Source organism: Calidris pugnax, unplaced genomic scaffold (genome assembly GCF_001431845.1).
Source record: "Calidris pugnax isolate Ruff unplaced genomic scaffold, ASM143184v1 scaffold182, whole genome shotgun sequence".
Taxonomy (NCBI): Eukaryota; Metazoa; Chordata; class Aves; order Charadriiformes; family Scolopacidae; genus Calidris; species Calidris pugnax.
Window position 1 is genome coordinate 1,873,366 of NW_015090968.1, and position 24,790 is coordinate 1,898,155.

The 24,790-nt window shown below is 38.8% G+C and overlaps 1 protein-coding gene across 1 annotated transcript in view; it reads right to left on the minus strand.

Annotated features, from left to right (window-relative positions):
- Positions 1-460: 460 nt before the first annotated feature.
- NSMAF (neutral sphingomyelinase activation associated factor) overlaps positions 461-24,790 on the minus strand; it is a 31,135-nt gene continuing 6,805 nt past the window's right edge. The window contains exons 7-31 of the mRNA XM_014952645.1: positions 23,589-23,660; positions 23,159-23,206; positions 22,981-23,033; positions 22,341-22,470; positions 21,381-21,452; positions 20,417-20,525; positions 18,264-18,440; positions 17,296-17,375; positions 15,427-15,517; positions 15,258-15,321; positions 15,093-15,144; positions 13,951-14,071; positions 13,525-13,656; positions 13,057-13,099; positions 12,468-12,631; positions 10,678-10,786; positions 9,294-9,352; positions 8,552-8,619; positions 6,700-6,767; positions 6,336-6,459; positions 4,727-4,810; positions 3,268-3,418; positions 2,799-2,901; positions 1,761-1,870; positions 461-830 (exon numbers count right to left, since the gene is read on the minus strand). Coding sequence (XP_014808131.1) covers positions 736-830; positions 1,761-1,870; positions 2,799-2,901; positions 3,268-3,418; positions 4,727-4,810; positions 6,336-6,459; positions 6,700-6,767; positions 8,552-8,619; positions 9,294-9,352; positions 10,678-10,786; positions 12,468-12,631; positions 13,057-13,099; positions 13,525-13,656; positions 13,951-14,071; positions 15,093-15,144; positions 15,258-15,321; positions 15,427-15,517; positions 17,296-17,375; positions 18,264-18,440; positions 20,417-20,525; positions 21,381-21,452; positions 22,341-22,470; positions 22,981-23,033; positions 23,159-23,206; positions 23,589-23,660 — 2,379 coding nt within the window. The 3' untranslated portion in view covers positions 461-735. The remainder of the gene's footprint in view (positions 831-1,760; positions 1,871-2,798; positions 2,902-3,267; positions 3,419-4,726; positions 4,811-6,335; positions 6,460-6,699; positions 6,768-8,551; positions 8,620-9,293; positions 9,353-10,677; positions 10,787-12,467; positions 12,632-13,056; positions 13,100-13,524; positions 13,657-13,950; positions 14,072-15,092; positions 15,145-15,257; positions 15,322-15,426; positions 15,518-17,295; positions 17,376-18,263; positions 18,441-20,416; positions 20,526-21,380; positions 21,453-22,340; positions 22,471-22,980; positions 23,034-23,158; positions 23,207-23,588; positions 23,661-24,790) is intronic.

Genomic DNA, 24,790 nt, shown 5'->3' on the forward strand with positions numbered 1-24,790 from the left:
GGTGGCTCAACTCCATTGGCCTAAACCCACAGAGGAAGAAGAATACTAACTTTTTTTTTGGTTATCAAAACCAAAAACTGGTAACTACAGGCAAGACCCACTGGAAATAATATAGAGGTAGTACTTGATGTTTTCTTTTTTCTTCCAGCTGTAGGATAAGCAACCAGAAGGGAAATAGCTAATCACAAAACCCTCCTCTCTCTATGCAGAAACCAGCTGGCATTTAAGCTATGGTTAAATGTACAGACACAGACTAGACCCACCACTCTCAGAGCAACAGCTGCCTTAAGTGCTCAAAGTGTGTATCTTCCCCAGGAAGAAAGGCTGGTTACACCAAGAGGTACACACAGAGAGGCAGGAGGGTGCAGGTATCCTCAACGCTGTCTTAAGGATGCAAATCCTTCTTTGAATCCAGCTCACGCAGCACGCCATGATAATTCCATGTAAATCAAACAAGGACTGCAAGTTAAGAGTTCTTTAATTACAGAAAAATAGGTCTTTAATTTCATCTCTGATATCACTTTAGACAAGCATTTTTAGTATGATAATCCATGAAAAACAAACGCATACACTATGGAAGTTAAGAGCTCTCAGTGAAGTCACCATAACGTAGAAAGTTGAACAAAGCTTCCTGTCTGGTTGAACTTCAGCAGCCATCATTGCACACAGGTAAGTTCCTTTAAAAGGTTTGGTTTAAAATAAAGAGTTCGTTTAAATATCTGGAGGGAAAGGCACTTAGTACTGCAGTTTCCAGAACATGATTTGTTTGTCTTCCCCTCCTGTAATAACACTGTTGCACTGTTCGTTCATCCACATGGATGTTACAGCACCTGGAGAAACAAACAAACAAATCCAAATGCAAATAAAAGTGGTACTCAAAGTGATGGAGCAGACCTTCTGAAATGAGTTTAGGATCATCTGATTACTAGTTTGGACTCCACTGACACCACATACACTAACAAGGATTTTAGTAGGCTTCTGGGTGGCTGTTCTTTCTCAGAGCAACAACTTCTTGCTACGCTGCCTTGGCAGGTGTTGGGTACCAGAGGGACAATGCAGATGGCACAGGTAGAACTGGCCAAAGGATTCATGGGGTTAAGGGAAGAAGATTTCTCTAGGAAGTGAGATTTTTCACTCTGCCATTTGGGCTTCTCGTATTAAAAGTATATTCACATCTTTTAGCAGATGTCTTGGAACCCCCTTCCACAGCTCCCCTTGGCTACGGGATGATGTCTCCACAGCTCCAGAGCATAAGCTGATGGTGGGGAAGTTCAAAACAACTCTTCATGAAGGCAACCTTAAAAACCAAACTGAATAAACCAGTTTTTCCTCCTTCAAACATTGTTTGCTAATGTACCTGTAAATCCCCATCCAAAACAATTTTCTAGTGAACTTTACTTAATTTGTTGTTAGACTCCCACTCTGGACAGACTTTGGCAAAGTATATGGGTGCAGCGTACATTGCACCTTGTTTGGGCTACAAGGTAGAAAAAAGTTGATTTTTGTGATGTGTGAATTAGAAAAATCCCAAGTCATTTACCTTTGGTCAGTCTTGTAAACAGCAATATTCTTCCCTTGTTATTGAATTTCCCAGGAGGCTCATGTGGACCTACTCTTGGTTGTGGTGTTCCAAATAACACTAACATAGAGAACAGCCACCTGGCTGAGCAGAAGACTCTCAAACTCTTCAATACTAACAAACTGAGCTGGAAAATGTGAATCTTCCATTCAATTTGAGAACAAGAGCAGTTCAGACATACCTGTATGTCCTTTGATTCTTTCCATAACTTTTCCTCCAAGAAGGTCCCAAATCATTAATTCACCAGATTGACTTCCCGATAAGATGGTATTTCCATCCCATTTGAAGCATCTGCAAGGACATTTCCAAGTTAAGCCAAGCAAAGAACTTAAAGGGTAGAGTTTCCTTTGGTTTCATACCTCCATGTTAACATTGTCTTTCTGAAAAGGTTATTGCCAAATTATTTTAAAGGGTCACCACCAGAGTTGCTTCTCTGACTGCCCGTGACCAGCCAGACCTTCCCTGGCAGAAGGATGGAATGTGTTCACAGAAGGGAAGAGGACCCAGTCAGGTGCACATGTGTGTGGTACCCAAGTGCTCTCATGAACCACCGCTTCGTTTCTGTCATGTCATGTCCCTGAAACAATCACTTGAAGTGCAAAGAGGACTTTCAGGGAAATAACTGAAGAAAAAAAATTAAATATACACATGCCTATACGTAGTTACGTATACGTACACAAAACCAAGTGTACTCCATGTATGGCTGCTACATTTTTACCCCAGTAACTGAGTGAACTTTCCATCTCTTCACCTGATAAACCACTGAGAACTGCATGGATTAGGGTTTGTGAAAAAAGGTGATGACTAATTACAGTAGCCAATCTTTTCTTGGATTATGAAAGCAAAAAGGAAGCAATGAAAAAAAAATAAAATCAAGATTATTGACAGAGATGATGGAAGTAAGAGAACTGTCTACTTGTTAGTTTCAGGAATTGCTGCTTAGCTGCAGCTCTCATCATACTTTACAGAAGTTATAGTTGTTGGAAAAATGCAAGTTTATTACTTAGATACTCATTTGGTTTTGTCCCAGTTTGGAAAGCTTGACCATAATACACACAACACGCTGGAACATCAGCCTTTGCACTTTAAAAAGTTATTGACTAAAACAAAGTTGCTGGTATTCCTGCCCTTTCTAGTCTGGTACCACCAACCATCAAGCATTTCCCCAGGTCACCAAGGTGGCCACAGGGTTTCATAATCCATATGTTCTCAGAATTACCTCTGTGGCTCAGCAGCAGTTACAGAAGATATAAGCATTCCGGTTTGTACATCTATTACTTTGAAACAACAATCCTCTCCGGTGCTGAGTAGGTGTCTGCTGTCTGTCCAACAGAAAAAACCAAACAAAAGCAAGCACATTTAGACATTCAGTTCCAATTACTACATGCATGTCAGATTGCCTGACCTACTTATTTATTGATAATGTGCTGTAAATTAAATCTCCAAGCAAGCAACGATAAACTAAATTGGTTTAGAGCCTAGACCACCGGTCTACAGCCTGGTATGGCCTTGTGTACAATTAATAAAGCCTTATAATGGGTTTGGATTGATGTATGTCAACCCAAAACGTCTCACCATCCCCCTTAAAGTTAGTAATGCCAATAACAAGGGTATATGACATGAAATCAGGAATGAGATTCCCTGTGAAACTTGCAATGGTGCGTATTAAAAACTGAAATCCAACGTACCAGGACTGAAAGCAGCATCAAACACAGTCCCAGAATGACACGGCAGCTGGTGCAAGACTGTTGCTGTAGGAACATCCCAGACACTGATGGTACCCTCTTTGGTTCCAGATGCCAACATAGTATTTGCAGCGTTAAGGTCGATGGTGTTTACCTAGGAAGTTCAACATCCCATGATTTTCCTATTTTTTCATGTGAACTCTCTCAAGACAGATTTTAAGCATATACAAAGCAAGCCTATTAGCCCTAAGATGATATTCTATTTACAAAAAACTTTTACATTTAGCATCCTTAATTAAGTACAATTATTAAAAATCCTGCCTAAAAGAGAGAGCTCCCTTTGATAATATTTTAAAATGCTTTTTCTTTGCAGAATCAGAAATGCAAATCGATGTTTCAGGCTACTTTTTGTACCCACACTCTCCACCTAAATGCAAGACTTTATCCTTAAGGGTAAAATTCTTATTGACTTCTAAAAAACTTCCTAATCATCAGTTGTTTCTAATTCGCTTGGGTCCAGTTCTTCAATGTTACCAGGACTGTTTCAGTACATGTCATGTTGTGACTTTTACAAACCACTAACTAGTAAGAAGGTTTAAAATACAGTAAATCTAAATAACCTGCTGGAGTGACACTAAAGGCTATAAATAAGTGGGCAGTTACACATGTATGATTTAGTGCACATGATATGTTTATATATTTACAGTGAAATTCAGCAATATATTTTATTGCATGGTAAACAACTTGGACAAATGCTTTTTCATGTGCCTGCCTTTGGCAAAGATAGATTAAGCAGCAGTTGTAACAATGAAAATACTTGAAAAACATTCTTCTGTGCAAAACTAAAGCAGCTAACGAAAAAAAAAAAAAAACAACAAAAACACAACAACCCAGTCTTCCCCCTGGTGCTTTGTGCACACAAAACGAGCAAGACAAATTAAGAAATCTCTGTTTATGCTCGTGGACCTTTCAGCCGGGGAAACAGGTGATGCTGGTGCAGGACACATCTCAGAGTTTTGTTTTGTGTTTTGTGTGTGGGTTTTTTTTTTTCTCAGACAAAAAAAAGCTAAAATGAAACAAACCTCCCCATACACAGACACTTCCCAAAACAGCAACAGCCCCCCCCAGCCCCCTAACCCAATCCTTGTGCTTTACCACTAGATCTTTACTTGGATTTTAATGAGTGATTAATCTCAGCATACAAGGATGCCATATCCCTACCCAGATACTTACACTAACGTCGTGTTCCAACTCTGCGAGCAGCTCCGAGTGGTGTTTTTTGTTGCTGGAGGTCTCCCCGGGCAGACAGCGCCACACCTGCAACACAGACACTTCCCTTTGCTCAAGGAAGCACCAGCAGAACCACGGAGGAGGTTCTCCAGCACAGAGCTCTCTTGGATTTTAGTTAGCGATTAATCTCAGGATATGAGGATGCCATATCCCCACCCAGATAGATACTTACACTAACGTCGTGTTCCAACTCTGCGAGCAGCTCCGAGTGGTGTTTTTTGTTGCTGGAGGTCTCCCCGGGCAGACAGCGCCACACCTGCAACACAGACACTTCCCTTTGCTCTAGGAAGCACCAGCAGAACCACGGAGGAGGTTCTCCAGCACAGAGCTCTCACGTTACAAGGAGGGCTGCTCCTGGTAACTGCAGGCCTTGCCTACGTGGCAGAGTACAGCAACAGCAAATGCCACCTGAACTCGGTCACCATAAGCAGAGCCACAGATTAAACACAATCACACTGATCCCAGGCACCTTACAGAAGCCCAAGTACAGGTTTATCGCTGCACCAAACATATCCTTACCAAAAAAACATATGCAGAAGTTCCTCCTGGGAAGTTCTTTCCTGTCTCTAACTTCCAAATTATCCTTCCACCTAACTGTAGGCATGGTCTTTAGACTAGCAAGTTCCTGGTCCACTTTGCTGAAGAACATTAGCTACAAAGCTATTAAACTATTAAACATTTTAGACACTTGTTCCACTCAGAATCACCAGTCAAGGTCACAAAACATTCCGGTTCCTCCAACAAATACAGTTTGCCTCCAAACCCCTCACATTCAGATTAAGCCAGAACGAATGAAATGTCTTTAAAGTAACACTTCAGCTTTGAGATACAGCTGAGATAAAGCTAAATGAAGATATTCTAGAAACAGGTTTATCGCTGCACCAAACATATCCTTACCAAAAAAACATATGCAGAAGTTCCTCCTGGGAAGTTCTTTCCTGTCTCTAACTTCCAAATTATCCTTCCACCTAACTGTAGGCATGCTCTTTAGACTAGTAAGTTCCTGGTCCACTTTGCTGAAGAACATCAGCTACAAAACTATTAAACTATTAAACATTTTAGAAACTTGTTCCACTCAGAATCACCAGTCAAGGTCACAAAACATTCCAGTTCCTCCAACAAATACAGTTTGCCTCCAAACCCCTCACATTTAGATTAATCCATAACGAATGAAATGTCTTTAAAGTAACACTTCAGCTTTGAGATACAGCTGAGATAAAGCTAAATGAAGATATTCTAGAGATAAAGCTAAATGAAGATATTCTAGAGATAAACTTGCTGTGATATTGGCTAAGTTATTATTCTAGAACAAAGCACCTATAAATACTTAAAGGGTGGGTGTCAAGAGGATGGGGCCATTTAAATTTTTTCAGTGGTGCCGTGACAAGACAAGAGGAAATGGGCACAAACTTGCACATTAGAAGTTCCATCTAAACATGAGGAGGAACTTCTTCACTTCCAGGGTGGCAGAGCCCTAAAAGAGGCTGCCCAGGGAGGTGGTGGAGTCTCCTTCTCTGGAGACATTCAAACCCTGCCTGGACAAGTTCCTGTGCAACCTGCTCTGGGTGGACCTGCTCTGGCAGGGGGTTGGACTAGATGATCTCCAGAGGTCCCTTCCAACCCCATGTGATTCTGTGAACAACAGGTACATCCGCTGCAAAGAATCTGGCTGGCTGAATATTAAACAACAGGTACATCCACTGCAAAGAATCTGGCTGGCTGAATATTAAAAAGTGCTAGCTGTAAATAATTATGGAAGTGTAACAAACCCAGATACAAACCTTGACAGTGGAATCCCAAGAGGCAGAATATAAGCGCCCATCACGCCAACAGATCTTACTGACTGCATCATCATGCCCCATTAAGATGTCTTGCTGTCTTCCAAATGCAATTGAATAAAAATATCTAACAGGAAAAGGTTATAAAAGCATTACACCTTCAGAAAAAACTAACACTTTTTTTCTAAATAGATGAAAATAACTTTGCTTCTACAGTTTCTAACAGAAATCTACCAAAAAAAGAAAAGATAGAAATATAAACACTGCATTTTAAAAATTAATTTCTTTGTCATTATCTAAACCCATAAATGTAACAACCAAGGCCCTCAGTGTAATTCAATAAAGTCAATAGGAAGGAAATACACACATATGATTGTCCCATGAAGAACTTATTACAGTGGTATCTCCTGGTAAGATTAGACAAGATGACAAAGCCTGTAAGAAAAAAACAGAAGTAGGGTTAAATTTCTTACCCCAAATCAAATAGAGGGGATATTAACATCCTTTCGGAGAACAAGAAGCATTTTCATCTTCTACACACACAACATAGAGGTGTTATATGAACACTAATCAAGAAAAATCTTACAGGTTGGACACTAAACGTCAGAATGCTTAATCCCTGGTAAATAGAAAGGCAGCACCTGAAGCTCAGGAACACACACAGAACTGGTAGATTTCCTTTTTCAAAACACTGGTATTTCAAGGACAGGGTATGCAATTCCTCACTCAGGAGAAACTGGGTCAGCTCTTTATCATGTAAGCTGCTGTCAATTCTAGGTGCAAAAAGCTAACAGAAACTAAATATCAAGGTTTCCTTTGATGTTTGTTCTCTGTGACAGCTACTTATCAGCTCAGCTCTTTCCAACAGCAAACTTAACTATCTAATTCCTACTATTCTCGACAAGAAACATTCTTAACAGACAGCTGCTCAGTTACATTACCATCACTGGAAGAAGCAAGCTAAAAAATATAAAATAATAAAATCAATCAGCCCAGTACTTCTACTGGTCATGTTTTAGATCTGTTCTGAAAGCCAGTAAGCTGCTGGACTGTAAGAAGACTACTGCTTCTAGCATTGCTGCAACAGATCAGCACTAAAACTACAGAGAGAAGAATTAAATAAGAGTACGCAAGGCCTGCTCATGAGAAACTGACTTTTGGCCCAGGAGTCAAAGAGCTCCCTTTTTACAGTGCCAAGAAGTGATATTCCTAAATTTGCCTTGGCTAAAGCATCAGGAATTGCTGTATCTAGATTCACCCGCTGGCGTGTGCCATGTGATGCCACAGGGTCTTGATCCTGTGACTTACCTGGGGACCTGTTAGAGCATGCTATGGCCCAGAGAAGCTGTGACTGCCCCATCCCTGGAGGGGTTCAAGGCCAGGCTGGATGGGGCTTGGAGCAACCTGGTCTGGTGGGAGGTGTCCCTGCCCAGGACAGGGGGGGTGGAACTCAATGATCTTTAAGGTCCCTTCCAACCCAAACCATTCTGTCTGGGTAACACACTTGCCTTTTATGTTCCCCCTAGAGATGTGGGTAAAGAGCAGGCTGGTATATCCTAGTGTCTTGCCTCAATAAAGGACCCTGAACACGGTAACTGGAGTGAATCTCTGTGACCCAGTTCCAGCCACAGTGCTTAAGCACAAAAAAAAAATTAATATAATCAAATACAGAATGTCTTTCCAAGTTCTGTTTTAGAAGCAGGGGAAAAATGTTGTTCAGATGTTGCTGAGATCACCACTCCTTGAGGAAGGATGGCTCAAATTCCCCCAGCACAGATTCCACTCCCTGTGCTTGGTTTTCATCTGCCGGCTGACTCACAGCCTTCGAGCACTTGGGAGCAGCAAGGCCATGTTGGATGTGAGCACGTGGGGGGAATTTTGTGATTCTGGTCCCAGTGGCAGTTGAAGGTCATTCAGGAAGACTCCTCTGCTCCTGCCAGACCATCACCTATGGCAAGCCCTTCCCTGGATAGCAGGGCAACTCAGAAGAGAGCTAGCAGAGAAATGAAGTGCAACCATTTGATGCCCACGTTCACAGAAAGTGCTCTGTCTCCCTGGAGGCCTGACAGAGCCCCACTTCACCCCGCTGAATTACCCACACACACCACAATTGAGTAGACAGGGGAAGAAAAGAGGCATTGATGTATGGCAAGAGCCATTTTCTCCCAGCAGCTGTCAGAGGATTCCCAATGATCTCCTTTTTATTCTGACAAACTTACCATGTTTGAAAAAGACACACTTCTCTGGATTGTCTTTGATTCTTTGGAAAACATCTTCAAAGTTGAATCTGGGAATAATGGACAAAAATAGGTAAGAGGACTGAAGAAGCCAGTAATTTTGCTCCTGTTTGAATATTCAAATATCTTACTATGAAAAGCAGGTATAGGGTTCTCATAGTTTTTGAGAAACTCTTTGTAAAGCTTGTGACTTGAGCCTGGAACTGGCCTGATTTGCGCCAGTTACAGATGGACTCCCCCAGGCCCAAACTCTAAGAGAACTCTGGTATTTAAAGCGAGAAACTACCACCTTCCCAAGCCTAGGTATAGATAATATTAAAATCTTGGAGTCAAAGTGATCTAAAACGTAACAAATTCATGCCCTTAAGTTATTTAATACAAGAAATATTTATTTAAGTTAATATAATAGCTGACTTTCAAAGGTGACAATACAAAAGCCAAGCAGAAGTAGCCTTCACACATGCCTACTGAAATTCCCTCAAACTGTAAGAAAGAATTGAGCATGAAGTGAAAACAAGAATCTTGCATTTGGCAGAAGACTAGGGCTGTTCCTTTCATGGCTGTAAAAAATACAGGACTCAGTGATTGCAGAAATATCCCATTTAACGTTGTCTTCATTTTGTTCACATAACTAATGATTTCAGAGTTTCATGCTATTTTCTTCACAAAATATTACCCTGCATTTACAGCAGGTTCTAGTAAATACCTCTGCAGAAATACTTACCCTGGGATGTAGTGAAAACAGAAGACCCATTGCAGGTGACTGCTATTCCAGTAATTGCCCTGTTTAATACAAATAAGGTTATAGTTGATTTCACAGGCTTTGAAACTTAACCACCATACTCTAAATTGTCTAGAGCTGAAATTTATTATTTGCTCTCTACAAGAGCTAAGACATTCAAGGAGATAAAAAGCACTACAGTGGTGTGTTATATATGCCTAGAGACAAAAATATACCTTGATACACTACATGAAACACCAGTACAGGTTCCCCATGTTGTTCTGCAAGAACTTCGTCCTCTTTAGAAAGGACATGCCCATGTGAGAGGATACAGGCTCACATTCAGTCTTTCCCATTTGGGATTAGCTACAAAGAGAGCCAGGAACCTGCCTACAACCAGGCACTGAATACTTCAAGTGTCAGGAATCAGAACTTGCACGTCTTTTCTCCTCAAATTTGATATTGGCAAACTCAATTGTAGTCTAGAAATTCAGACATATCACTTATGTCAGGGAGTGAGTTGTTAAGAAGCACAGAGCATTCTGCACAGCAAAATTCTGTTATCAGACCTGCTTCTATTTTTTTTCCTCTCAGCAGTCTTCAGAAAAAAAAAAAAAAAAGGAAGAATCAGAAGCTGAAATTAAGGTCTGTTTTCAGGATTGGGATTTCCCTAACTCTAACAATCTGGTAACAGAGGCCCTTTCTCACTACAAATATTACCTTGTTTTCTGGACAAGGGAATGTTTCTTTTCTAGATTGGGTTAGAGTCCCCAAGAAAGTAGCTGTACTCCAGGTAGTAAGAAATCCTTCTGCTAGTCCAGCCACTAGGACAAGGGATGGGGCCAAAGGGAAATCTGTTCTTTAAAATGTAGTTGCTGCTGTTCATTGCCAGGTATTTTCGAAGTTCACCTGCAATGCCCCTGCTGACTCATGGCTCCCCAGGAATCCATCAGAACAGTAGTTTGGTACCTGGATTAAGTGAAAACCTATGGCTGGAGACTTGGCAAACTGCTCAAACAGCAGCAACTTGAGGCATACAGCAGTTGAACTTAAGTGATTTAATCTTTCAAATCAAATAGGATGAAGAAGTTAGGTCCTCCTGGGGTTATAAATGAATAAATAAATGGAAGTCTTTATCTGGCCGCTGCTATCACAGTTTTAGAGAAGTAATTAATGTTTGCTTCTGGTACTAAAATGATAATTAACTGACAAATACCTTTTCTGGATTGATAACCCATCATACACTCAGACTCATCTTGTGTAATCAAATCAATGAGGTGTCTCAAAGAAAAGTTTTTACCTTAAACCCCAACCCATCATTCAGATTGACCCACCCCTCAATTAAATGGAACAATTCTGACTGTGAGAAGAAGAGAAAAGTACCTACTCTTTGTGAATTTTATATCGCTCATCTAATTTTAGTTTGGCAATATTGTTCCAAGCAAGTGTTATACTTTCTTCTGTCAAATCTTCAAATGATTCTTCATTTGGAGAAACTGGAATAAAATGCCACAATGAAGTTTTATCATAAATAGAAAAGAAAAAAAAAAATAGAGTTCAAATAACTAGGTAACTGAAGTTGCAAGCACAAATATGAAAGTACAGAAATCATGAAGAAGTCCAGGAATAAGAATTTTTGGCTAATGCACAGAGTGACAAGATCACTAACTTTTTTCAAATCTCTTCTTGGAATGCATAGGCTTACATAGCCAAAAATAAAATTTTTCTCCCAAAACCAGGACTTTCAAACTGGAGACTTTACAGAATACATTTCCAAAATGGAAAAAAAAAAAAAAAAAAAAATCGCACAAAAAACAAAACCACTTTTCTGCAGAGAAGTTTTGATGTTCCATGTAGATATCAGAAGCTTTCCAAATGGAAAAGTACCAGGAACTCCATCTACTGCTAAAATACAGCATGTGATTTTATTATTCTATTGCATTCTTGTTAGGAATGTCACAACTTCATTTCACTGCGCTGCTGCAGAAGTTAAGGCATAAAAAAGGCAACAGAATTGAGACAATTAGATGTCAATTATTATAAAAAGGCCAAACCCAAGAGGAAATGCTGATTTGTGAGTTAATGTCTATCTAACACACATATTATCATCACCACGTACAACTTTCAAAGCCACTCTTGCCACTTGGATGCTCCAGGCTGCCATGCTAAGCAGCGCTCAGCTTCACTTCTCTGCTTAAAAATGAAGGCTATCAAAAGGTAAATCAATTGAAGACAACTGAGAAAAATCTTTCTGTGTGATAGCCAGGCTGAAGATACAGTCCAATTTACAATAGACCTCCATATATATGATGAGGACCATAGCATCTCAGTTTCAGAACAGTGTCATAGAATCATAGAATTGCCCAGGCCGGAAGGGACCTCCAAAGGCCATCTAGTCCGACCTCCCCGCAGTCAGCAGGGACACCCCCAACTAGACCAGGCTGCCCAGGGCCTCGTCGAGCCTCACCTTGAATATCTCCAGGGATGGGGCCTCAACCACCTCCCTGGGCAACCTGTTCCAGTGCTCCACCACCCTCACAGTGAAGAACCCTCTCCTAATCTCCAGTGGTCTAAGATCCACATAGAACAGAAGCCTGTGATGGCATTACATATCCTTTTCTTGAAGAAAGATTTTCGATCAACATTGTCCCTACAGTATGTAGGGAAAACAAAGTAATTTCTTTACAGATTTTTATTCAAGTCATGGAAAAAGAAAAAAAAAATAATCAGATGCTTAATTTAAGCTCTTAGGATTTATTTAGACCAAGCCAATTGATCACCCCAAAGGCTTCCCTGTTGAAAAACTGAACAAATCTTGACATCATTTAGAATGGCTGCGGAGATGGTCGTTGAAGCTGCTGTCTTATCAGCTTGATTTTGAAGTGCCATGAAAGGCCAAGGATGATAGCCCTCCCATAGCTTCAAAAGCAGAGGCTGAACAGTCCCAGAGGAGACCACTGGGACAGAAGACAAAAATGCAGGACAACGCCTGTATTTTGAAATTTGAAACTGGTCTTGCCAGTTTTTCTTTACCAGTTAGCTCATGGATTTATTCTGAGCTGGCTTACAGGGAAGGCAGCCAAGAGACTTGTATAATGAGATCCCGTGGGAGAGAGATACAGAACTTCTCAAAATTACAAATCCGTTACATGGTTGGTTTATCTGTTGTACATTTACCTGGAGACTCAGCCATGGAAACACTGTGGCTCGACGTTCGAGACAGGCTTTTCAGCTTTGGTACGATCCTTCGGGGATGAGGAATTGTAAACAATTGCTTTGGCGTCTGTCCAAACTCCAAGATTTGTGTCAGCAGAGCTACTTTTTCATTGGGGTCCATAATACTTTACAAAAACCAAGATATTTAATTAAGCAAAGTAGGCAATTTCTTCCCCCTCCCCCCGAAACGCGCAGTTACTGAAGTGCCACAGCCCATCACAAAATCTTACAGAACTGATTCACCACAGATGCAAAAGTCATTTGGCAGCTTCCTAATTTTATGTATGATGACAGTATGCTCGTCAATTAAAGAAAAAGAAAAAACACAAAGCAATTTCACAAAAGCCAGAATGAAGAAGTGTTCAATCTTTCCAATTTCCAGGCTAAAAATGACAACCTGATGCTGGTTCTGTGGATGTTTGGGAGAATAAAATGGAAGAGCTACACCAGTCACACAGAGAGCACTTTTAAAGCAAGCAGAGAACCCGAAGGCATACTGAGAAATTTACTTAAATACTTTAACAAAAACATTCTGATTCATGTCAATTACCTGTTTAAATCCACTCCTCCTTCATAAGTTAATGGGTGAAATACTGCAAAAAAAAGAAATATTAAAAATTACTTGTATAGTAGAGACATACAGGGCTTGTTGTCTTGCATACCTACTATTAAAAAAAGTTGTACTTTTTACTCAACATGGTTCTGTTTAAGCAACTAAGCCATTTCAGCAGGCTACAGAGTTTCAGATCTTATGTTTTAATCCTGGGTTTCTCGCTTGAAAAAATTTTAAGATTTGTAAAAGACTCAGAGAAAGTTTGAGAAGAAATCAGTCCTCTCCACAAAGGAAAGATGATTTATTTAAGCTTCATTAAATACCCCCCCTTGCAATGAAGAAAGAAAAAAAAAAAGCACAGTTGTTTAATCAGGCATTACAGATGGGCTATTATTTATCATTTCTGCCTAATTAAATAATCCTTTTTTAATTATTTTCTACTATTTCTATAAAGTGTGTATTTACCATTGTGAGCTTCAACTGCTTCACTTCCTTTCTGCTTGTAGCCAAATATGATGTCAATCCATTCATGAAGATGTTCCGATACATACTGACTTTCTAAAGCCTCTTGGCTCTTCTGAAGAAAGTCATCAGGACCTGGCAAGAGAAAGGCTAATTAAAGCAGAAGATATCCCATTCCGTATTGGTACCCATCTCTGTTCCTCTTGCTTCTCGAAAAAGCAACCAAACAAAAAAAAAATCCAACCCAAACACCCCACACCAAAGCTCAAATTTTCTGTAAAAATTACACTATTAATTACGTCAATGTTTTAGAGCAAAAATTCCTTCAGAACAAAATAGAATGGGTGTTTTTTGAGAGAAGAACCACCATCTTAGGAATCTAGATAATCTTGAATTAATTCATTAAACAAGAAGTTTGACCATCATTACCTGATGCCCAAGGGGGAAGCTCTACATCTTCAACCATCTTCCCACCCTGCCTTTTTCCCAAGTCCAACTTCAAACTGTTTACTAGAAAACTAGAATCATTTTCATAAAATTCTGGAATCAACTGGAAGGAAAAAAAAAAAAAAAAAAAAAAAGTTTGGGGATGAGCTTAGCTTTGATCACGTAAGTAGAATATGGTCAGTAAAAACTGAAAATTTTCAAAGTTCATATGTCAAGCCCTAAAGCTGGGTAGTAATTTTTCCAGGCTTTCTTCTGTGTCAGTAAAGAAGCACTGGAAACTTTCTCCCATTACGCTTCCAACTACTTTTAGGCTTCTTGACTACCTACAAGGCAATTAAAGCGCCATAAATATTTTAACATGTGATGTGTGACATAAGAATCCATAATATTGAAGAGTATTTTCAGAACACTAATTGCATAGCTGCTTTTTCAGTTTTAAGACATCATGTTAAGAGTCAAGACAAAAATCTAGAATAAAACTAGACCGATGACAAAAGTTTCAGAGGTTTAGTCAATTATTTAACTAACCCACCTTAATTCCATTACCATTGACTAAACTTTTTTTTTTAAAGTATCACTATATTTATAATATATTAGTCCTTTATCAAAGAAACAGTATTTAACAGCACCCACTATTTGACAGCTAATCATTCTCAACATATTACAGAAGTTACAGTTTCTATAAGGCTCAGAAAACTAAAATAAGTCTTCCATAGTTCAAGCTCTTTGGCTGTACTGTACAGTCAAATCGTTATGGGATTCCAAAAAATGATACATTGAAATTGCATCTTTTCAGTCTTAATCCCCTCCGATAATTCCCACTTATTTCAATAACAGAGTCACAATGACAATTCCGTTAAACGAAAGCCAGAAAGCAGATACAGATGAGCAATCATGGAATTACAAAGAAGGAAAAAGTTACAAACACTGAAGGATTCATAAAATGCAGTCAACAGCCTTAAAAAGCCCCCACACAGCTGCAAACCACAAATAAAACACAGCAAAAAAAACCAAACAACCAAACACACCCCACCACCCCAAAACTCTCAAATCAACAGGAGACACCAGAGAACAGAAAGCTTAGCACAGAGACCGAGGACTTGAAATATTTTCCAGCCATTTACCTCTTTGAAATCTGTTGCACCATCCAAACAGTTTTTCCAGGTTTCTGCAAGACTATATAACACATATTAATCACAGATTTATTAAAAAGTGGGGTTTTTTAAAGCTTTGCGCTCCCTTGAGGCATATTTGAAAACAACCTAGTTATAAACGAAATGTACACAAACCTGTTGAACATTCTGTCAGCGTGATCAAACTTTCCGTTCTGCAGACACAGCATGTATTCCGGAGCTAAGGAGAAAGAAAAATAAAAACAATCAACACCAGTTTGCTCCAATCCTTGTCCACTTCAGAGGTAACTGCCTCCCTCGGAGAGCGTGCAAAAAGCTGTCTCACCCACTCTGACGAGATAAAACAAAACATAACCCGGAGAGGAATAATGGCTCCCATACATGAATTTCGGCTCTGGCATTTCCTGGTAACGTGTCTGCAACAGATGAAGAAGAAAGAGAGGTCTGTTTAAAATCAGCACTCCTGCTTTTCTCCAGTATTGAACACATATACACTTTTTTGTTTGTTAAAGGCACACATTAGGACCACCCTCGATTTTTTTTTTATCTTAACAATAAAACTCTGAAGTGCTAATAACCACACAGCTTTAATCAGATCAGTAATTCAATATGGCAAAAACATTGTTATAACTTATCATCCAGAATTATCAGGTTTTCAGTTTTTTTCCTCTCTCACTTTCACATGTAACTGCAGTGACTCTACTTCAAAGGAGTGCAAACAAATACTTCCTTTCTGTCTTTCACATTTAGTTTAATAAGAGTATGGAAGAACATATTGACTTAATTCAACCTGGAAGATTCCCTCCTGTCTGAAGCTCCTATGCATCATCCCTAAAACCTATCATAATCTAAATAAAATTACTTTTACTGCAAAAAGTGGAAGGCAGCTAACAGCTTGAGGAAACAGCCAGACATCAGAAAGAAAACTTTATTCACTGTTACTGAAATCAAAATATTGATCGTGTTCATACCCTCCACAACCTTAGGAAGCTTTACAATTTTGAAATATTTAATCTCTTTTGTCAATATAACACAGTTATAGTCTAGCAATAACTTTTGTTTTCCCTAATGCTTCATTAAGAACTAATAAAGGTTCCAAAACATTAAATATAGTTATGTTCTGTAAATGGCTTTGGAATAATTAACATACCACAGGAGACAATTATTATATAAAAAGAATTAAAAACCAAGGAACTAAGGACTTTCTAAGCCTACAACTATGTGTTTGGCTGCTTATGAGAAGTCTGACTGCCTGAGTAAAAAGGGAAAAGTGTGTGCACTATTTCACCTGCGTGTGAAAATTTCAAGTTGATGCTGTGATCTCCAGAGACCCAGAGCTCCTTCCTTTGAAGGACTCTCCCTCAAATTCAGCATTTTTTTAAATGGAAGTACTTAACATTTCTACGACTTTGTCTTGTTTAATTCATATACATATTTTACACTATGCATTTAAATCCATTGGTCTTGAAGTTTTATATTTGCATATATGTTTATATATGTTTATGTATATATGTTTATATATATGTTTTTATATATATCTCAGTGCCTGCCATACGAATGCAGTTACAATAGTTAAATGGATTTGAGGATTTTATTTTAAAAGAAATGGAAAACATTTAAAAGCATGTATGTATGGCATGGTAGTAAGAGAGAGGAAATAGATTCAACTCACTTTAATTTAGAACTGACAACATCAGTACTGATGAAAATCAAGCTGAGAATAAATGTGTTATGTTTTTGGTAAGTTTGCTTCTGATAAGGCTTACGTAGTTACTTAAAGCAAAGTATGATTCCCAAAGCTTCCTTGACAAAGCTCCTTTTATTGCCAATACAAGGCAAAAAATGTGCAGCAGATAAAAGGTAAGCTATACCTACCAATAATCTATCCAGCCTTTCCTTATTCAGGGCACCAATTGGTTTACTAAGGTCACGGAATGTTTCAGGCTTTGTCAAATCTGAAAAGAAACACCCACAGGTTAAAGGTGTTGTTTCTACGTTTAGTACTGACAACATCAGTACTGAGGAAAAGCAAGCTGAGAAGAAATGTGTTATGTTTTTGGTAAGTTTGCTTCTGATAAGGCTTACGTAGTTACTTAAAGCAAAGTATGATTCCCAAAGCTTCCTTGACAAAGCTCCTTTTATTGCCAATACAAGGCAAAAAATGTGCAGCAGATAAAAGGTAAGCTATACCTACCAATAATCTATCCAGCCTTTCCTTATTCAGGGCACCAATTGGTTTACTAAGGTCACGGAATGTTTCAGGCTTTGTCAAATCTGAAAAGAAACACCCACAGGTTAAAGGTGTTGTTTCTACTGGACAGGAATAGATTCTAATCAGTATTTTAAAAACAAACCAACCCCCCAAAGAACAAAACAAATAGAAAAAACAACACAGAACCCCTCCAGTAATTTTCTCTGCTCCCTAGCTACAAAAGGATAAAAGCCTTGCTGTACATGGGTACTCCTCTCCTTCCTTCCAAGTAAACTTAATCTCAAACCTCTTGCTTAAGAGCTACTAGTTACATCTAGTAGTATCACAGCTATCATAAATATGATGGCTATTGAAACTAATGTCACCTAGTCAATAAAGATCCTGCTACCTGAGGCAGAAAAGCAACTGGTATGTTCTTTCTAACTGTTCTGTCACACTGCAGTTGAGCCCCACCAATCAGACTGGAGTGTTTGAGCCAGTGCTGGTGAACACCAAGAGATTCCCCTGTTCCACCCCTTGTAGGGGGTATGGGGGCCAGAATCTTCAAAAGGACAAGCTTCCAACACATATTGCACAAAGACCCTGGGTTTAGGCACAAGCCTTGCTAGCCTCTTCCTTTCAAATTGTGAAAGAACACCTGGATTCTATATGTTTCAATGCACCCAGTTTGTTCCATAAAAAGCAGTTTAGGCACAAGCCTTGCCAGCCTCTTCCTTTCAAATTGTGAAAAAACACCTGGATTCTATAAGAAATGCATCCAGTTTGTTCCATAAAAGGCCATTTTACTGGTTCTTCTGCATTTATTGGAATCGTAGAAAGTGTCTGAATGCTCAGGACCACAGATTTTCAAAGTGACCAGGTGCATTTTGATGTACCATGAACTTTACACAGTCCAATCCTTCCCCTGAGATATTTCCTGCTGGACATAATACCTTTTTGCACACACATACCTAATACTGAACTAGAGTAGTCTGCTATGATCCACGGAAACACAGGATACTGGGAGAGATCGTTGCAGCTCCTGTCAGCCAGATTGTTGAGATGAAGAAGATACTGGTAGTTTGATATATGTCCTCGCTGCCATTGCAGCATATAACTTTCAGCTGTATGCTCTGTTACATGATTTTCTAAAAGAAAACAAAACATTAAGAGTTTTGAAGTTTGGAGCTCCACCCCCAAATTATACAGTGATTAACATCATGCAAGGTACCATGAAATAATTAAGTGCAAAGTTGTTTAAAAGACCAAGGGAGAATTAAGTGGTAACTTTATGTTTCAATAGCTACCATACTTTATATATTTTGTAAGATCTATTCAAACAGGTCTAAATTACATTCAGCAAAAAAAAAAAATAATCATGCAGAAGGAGTGTTGAAACCAAACACAGAAACAATGGATGGGAATGAACTCAAAGACTTATGGAGGTATAGAAAAAATATTTGCAGACCATGAACAGGTCTCTGGGAAACCAGGCAACCTTTAAGACTTCAAATTTCTAGAAATAGTTCTGCTGAAGTGAAGAAAAAAAATAATTAATATATGTTCCTATTGAAGAACTAAGGATACCCATCTGTGGGAAAAAATCACGTTTGTATGCAAGTAGGATCCAGTTTCAGAACCACTGAAACAGAGAGACCAGAGGAAGATAAAACTTAAACAAAACTCAAGAAAGTAGGAATTATGCACCTGGAGCTTCTGTTTGAAGCATTAGCAGGGGTTCAACAAATTCAAAACTGCACCACACTCTACTCAATAGCTATAATATAAAGGTATGCTGCTGGACAATAAAATGACCTGGGACTACTGATATCATTCTGACTCTCCGTTTTAAAATGAAACTGAAGAGGTATCATCATTTTTGTCTGTCCTGTGAGTGGCAGGTTTACCAGGAGAAATGAATGGGTGGAGGATTGGTTTTGCATGGAGGGGTGTTTTATTGGGGGTTTTTTTTGGGTTTTTTGGGGTTTTTTTTAATTGTTCCTTACATTGATCTAGTCTACAGCACATTGGCAAGTGCCTGAAACAGTACTACTAGAATTGTAGGACTGCAATCATGGCATGATAGCAAGAAACTGCCCAAACAGCCTCCAGTTATCCAGAGAGCAAAGTCTGAAGCAGGATAACACCATGCAGCCCTTTCAATAACAGAGAAAATCATGTCAGAAACTATTTCTTCTAAATCTAAAAGACTAAAATGATTCTTAGGGGAAGTGATAGCTCCTTTGTGGCCTTTCCAATTTTCTTTGAGAAAACATCAACTGATAGTTAGGCAAATTCCTTGAAAGAGAACTAGAGCTCTGGTACAGTAACAAAATAGTATAAAATTTACATAAACACTTTCATTTATGGTAAACATGAGTTTCAATGTTTCAGTTGCAGCAGCATTACAGACAAATTATTAGCTTTTTCTCTGTGTTTTCCCAGGACACACACCAGCCTGTCAGAGTTTCTGTTCATGATCTGCAAAAAATATGTTATCTCTTTCTAGGAACTAATGCATGCAAGATTTAACAGAAAGGAGATTTTAACTGTTCCAGAATGTTAATTTCCACCAACCACTTGCTAAGACTGAGGAAAGTTCAGGTATTTGTGTGTGTACAGGAAATCCATTCATTACAGGAACTTTCTCAACAGGATTTTCATTTGGACTTAACTGGGGGCCAGGGGCATTCACCCTCAAGTCAGCCCATATTCTTTCAGCAAAACACAATTTAGTTTATTTACGTCTTGCTTTGAAGATAAAGTGTTTTGTGGTTGTTTTGTTTGTGGGTTGTTTGTTTTTTTTTTTGGAGGGTAGTGTTTTTGTGGTTTTATTTATATATATTTTTTTAAATGGCAGTGCATATCAAGTTATGAATTAAAAGAATTAGTGTTATTGAGATGAAACTATCTCAGCTTTTATACTCAGCTCTTCGAACACAAACAGAATACCTGCAACCTCACAACATTCATTCCGAACTTTACTTTCTTCTATCAAAAATTTTTAGGGTGAATACATCTGTTTATTTTTCTCATTCTTCCCACAAATCAACAGAGCAAAACTCAGGCAAAATTTCCCCTCACAAGGTACTATGGACTACATTAATAAATAAATACTGCAAACCTATATATGTTGCAATAAGGAAATAGAGCTCATCTCGATCTTGACAGTTGTAGAATTTCAAGTAGATGTCAGAACATAGATCATTTTCTGTGCAAAACACTTCAAGTCCCTTAGAAGTTAAAGGGGAAGGGAAAGTAAATGAGAGTAATTACCAACAAGCTGTAATATTCATGTTTTTTAACAGAATATTCCAGTTACTAATATCTAAAACTTAAGACTCTATATTGGGTAGCAGTTTTGCCCACAAAGTCTAACACTTTGATCTTTCCTATTTCCAATCATAAAAGCATTCAGTTTACACCCAACTGAGGAAATACAGATTTATAGCTGTCCATAGATTGGCTCTGTCTGGATTGATTAAGCACAGGTAATACACTTATTTAAATGTCCTAAGCAAACGGAGTGAGGAAAAGAGTTAAATGGCTATTTAGTTTAAATGTGGTTCGAGACAAATTTGGTTAGGACTGAAATTTGAGTGCAAACACCAAAAATGTACAACTGAGGTTCCACTGCAGCACTCCCCTCGTCCCCTCAGTCACGTACAGGAGGACACATCACTCCACATCAGTCTCCACCTGAAACACTGATTGAGCTCCCTCCATGAATCAATCCAGAGAGAAAACACACCATGAGAGAGCAATTCATCCTCTCCCGAGATAGGGGTTTGAGATAAATGGAATGAATTGCTCCCCAAAGGTACTCCCTTCTCTATTCCCCTACACTGACATCTTACAAAAGAAATTCTTCATCCCTGACAGAATTCACTTTTTGTGTTTTCGTCTTTTGACACAGGGAACTAAAACACTCAAAAATCAGAAAGGATCTTTTGAGTGCTGTTCACTAGTTAATCCCAAGTTTTAAAAAACATGTAGCTTTTACCTAACGATGCATAAAGTTTCAGCTGGTCATTTTAAGAAACAATATATACAGCAAGACATTAAAAAGAAATAATATTTGAGCTTACCAGTGGCATTAAACCATGTCGTCTTTTATAGATGCGACGCACGTTTTGCAGTGTTATTTGTACTACTGGTTTCTGTGGGGGGCGAGGGAGGGGGAAGAAAAATGGAGATATTCCAGAAGGTATATTTTCTTCTACATTAACCTCTGCAGTCACTCTGAAGTTTCTCTTGAATAGAGATACTAGCGACACGAAAGCAATATCCATCCGTGTCATTTTAGCAGTGGAACAGTGGTGCTAAGCAGTTATGTTAAAAAGAGGAAGCTTGTCTTTGCTGTCGGTTTAAGCAAAGCAGTTTAAGAATGACAAAAGAATAGCGTGTTATCACCCCAGTCTATTGCCAGTTATGATACTCATGCAAGAGAGGAGCAGAACACGAGAAACGATATTAAAAATAAAGAAGCCATTGGGCTGCTGGGCAAACTGTTTGCCAATGGCGCCACCCGGTGGACGGAAGCTGAATGGCACGTTGTCATCTCCAGCTCTTAAAACACTTTTTCTTTCTCTGGACATGCTTTTAAGGTATTAGAGGCCTCCTAAAACTATCGCTGCCATTTCTGTGGCAACGTTCCAAAGCTGCAATCTGTCTGCGACATGCACTCAGTCTTCCACTAGAGAAAGAAACGATCAGTTTAATAAAAAAACCTAGCTAAGATCTTTCATATCTACATAGTAAAGGCATATAAAGCTCTCATTGGGTAGGAACAGCAAAGGACATTTTGTGCTTTGTCAGCAGGAGGTCAACTTTAAGCAAGTTAGCACAGAATAAAGCCTCAGAAGTAGAGATACAGTGCAACAGAGCAGCAGAGATCAAAACTAAGGAGCTTCTGATTATTCAGTTAAGAGTCTTCTCGGAGATGCGCTCCGTGTGCATTTAAGAGGAATAAATCAGAAAATGAAAAACTGTCTGCTAGAGGGGCAGCGTGCTCAGAGCATATGCAAGACCATCCACGAGGCACTTACAGGATATCCATTAAGAGGCTGGAAGTACAAGTTAGCATCAGTAACACACACATGCCCTGGATTAGTCACCAGTGGTGTCACCATTTCTGCTTTACATTCCATATGCAGCGTTTCAGAAATGCTTTGAAATCTACAAGTGAAGAAAGGGAGTAAGTTCACCTCCAGTTCTTACTTATTTAGGTAGAGCTACCCTTAAATTCTTTAGAAAGGTGTCAGGTTTTAGCTTATAACCTCGGGACATCAGAACGGGGACTGCGCTAGACCTATTTTAGACATGAAGAAAGTTCTTTGTTGCAACCTCTACTTTAACAGGCAGGTCAGAAGGGAAAGCTGCTATCTTCTGCACCAGTCTCAGAGCACTTCTCCATACAGAGCTTTATTTGGCATACAACGATGCCCAATTTCCAACAAGTTCACGGATAAATGGAGCAGTTTGAAAAGATAACAAAAAGTGATACTTTTATCCTCACAACAGAGAATTTCCCCTCCTCTTCAGATGGTTCAGAATACTAAGAAGGTAATTCCCTGAATTAGAGAACTTCTGCCACCCCAAACAAGCACCTTTTAAGTACCAATGCAGTAGACTAATCAACAAACAAGCTGAAAGTTGTTTCCCCATAGAAAGAGATGAGAAAGATACCTGTTTTTATCAAATGACGTCCTAGCCAAGCGCGATTGCAATATAGCAGTAATCTAACGTGGAAGGGGAAAAAAGTTAATATGGTCTATGAATCAAGTGCAATTAGAATTTTATTACTAAATAGTGATATCAGAATTTCATTATGAAACAGTGGTATCAGAAATAATCAAATACTTACCATGGCAGCTTGATCTCCCATCTTATCTAGACAAGAGGCCCTGTAAAGCTAAAGAACAACGAGCTTTCAGTGAAATAGTACAGAGATCTCCCACACAGCTCAGAAGTCAACAGAAACAGGAGGGGCTTTAGCATTTTTGGTGACAGAGCACTAAAAGAGCTATTATTATTTCTTTTTAAAGTAGGACTTGTTAGTTCATTGCTACTGTCATGCTATTACTTTGTCTATATACTACCACCCTGCATAGTAAAAGCTAATACACGTAGCTTACAACAGCTGTCAGAAATAGATGCTGTGTTCAACTGCTACATTCTAAAAATAGATACTCCAAGAATTTCACCTTGAGAATACATATTTAAAGAAAGCTCTCCATTAAATATCGAAAAAGATGATGTGATGAAGTGCATAGTGATATTAAACAAGCACATACCTGATGCAGAGTTTGCACCACGTCTCCTAGTTTCCCAGCAACATCCAGTTGGAATAAGTGTTCTGTTCTACCCTGAAACCAAAAGTACAGATTTACTACAAAGGAGTTTGAAATAGTTAAAACTAGAATCAAAATACTCTAAAACCTGGTCAAAGTGTGCTATCAAAGGCTGCAGTACACCTGAAACATTCCAAAGGCAGATGCTAATTTTTTTTTTTTTTACAAATATATCTTCCCTGTGTTAAGTTCTTTGTGCAGTATTTAGTGTGTTATTTAATACAATGCAACAAAATAGCTTTGAAGTAAACAAATTAATATAGTGTAAACATCAGTAAATGTAGAGCTAGTACCCACTCTGTCCATTTTATTATTAGGTAAACACATGTAAAAATATAGAACTAGTAAATGACACTTTACATTTAAACAGCTACTGTATATATCTTTTAGACAAAAAAATACACCCCCATCAAAACTTTAAAGACCAGGCTATAAACATTATCATTCTTTTCTAGATAAATAGTTGGATTTGGGATCTTCTCAGCTCAAATCACAACCTGTTTTGACTAGTCATTTATAAAAACCTCACTAACACATCCCCCAGGATATGTGGCATAATCATTTTCCCTGCACAAAGTTTTTCCCAGCTTTTTTTAAGTGTCACTTCATAGCACATATCTCTGGTTTTGACTTAACTATATTAAAAGTACATGCATGGATGAACTGATATTAACTCTTACACACAACTCAGATTTAGCAGAGGTGGTAAGATCCCTCAATGACCCCTGAATGTAGTATAAAACTGTATCAACACATTTCTGTGGTTTTTTTTTTATATTTTCTCAGGCTACACAAGTGATCACACAAGTGATCAGTAAGACTATATCCACTGATTGATATCTTGATGTAATCAGATTAGTTTAAAATTGAAGAACACAAGACATGGAAATCAGGATGATCTTCAGTGTAAAGTATGTGATCTGAGCAGAAAAGACAGCAATCCAAGAGGAGAACATGCTTCAGGAAGCAAATAGAGCTGGAGTAAAGGGAGACAAGAAATTCAGCAGCAATTTAGATAAAAGCCTTGTAACTTTTGACCCAGAGCACCACTTTCCTCCAACAGGGAAAGCACAGCTCTCAGGATTCCTAGCAGATGGTCTACAAGGATTGCTTACAGCCAACAACATAAAAGCTTTGGAGAGCAG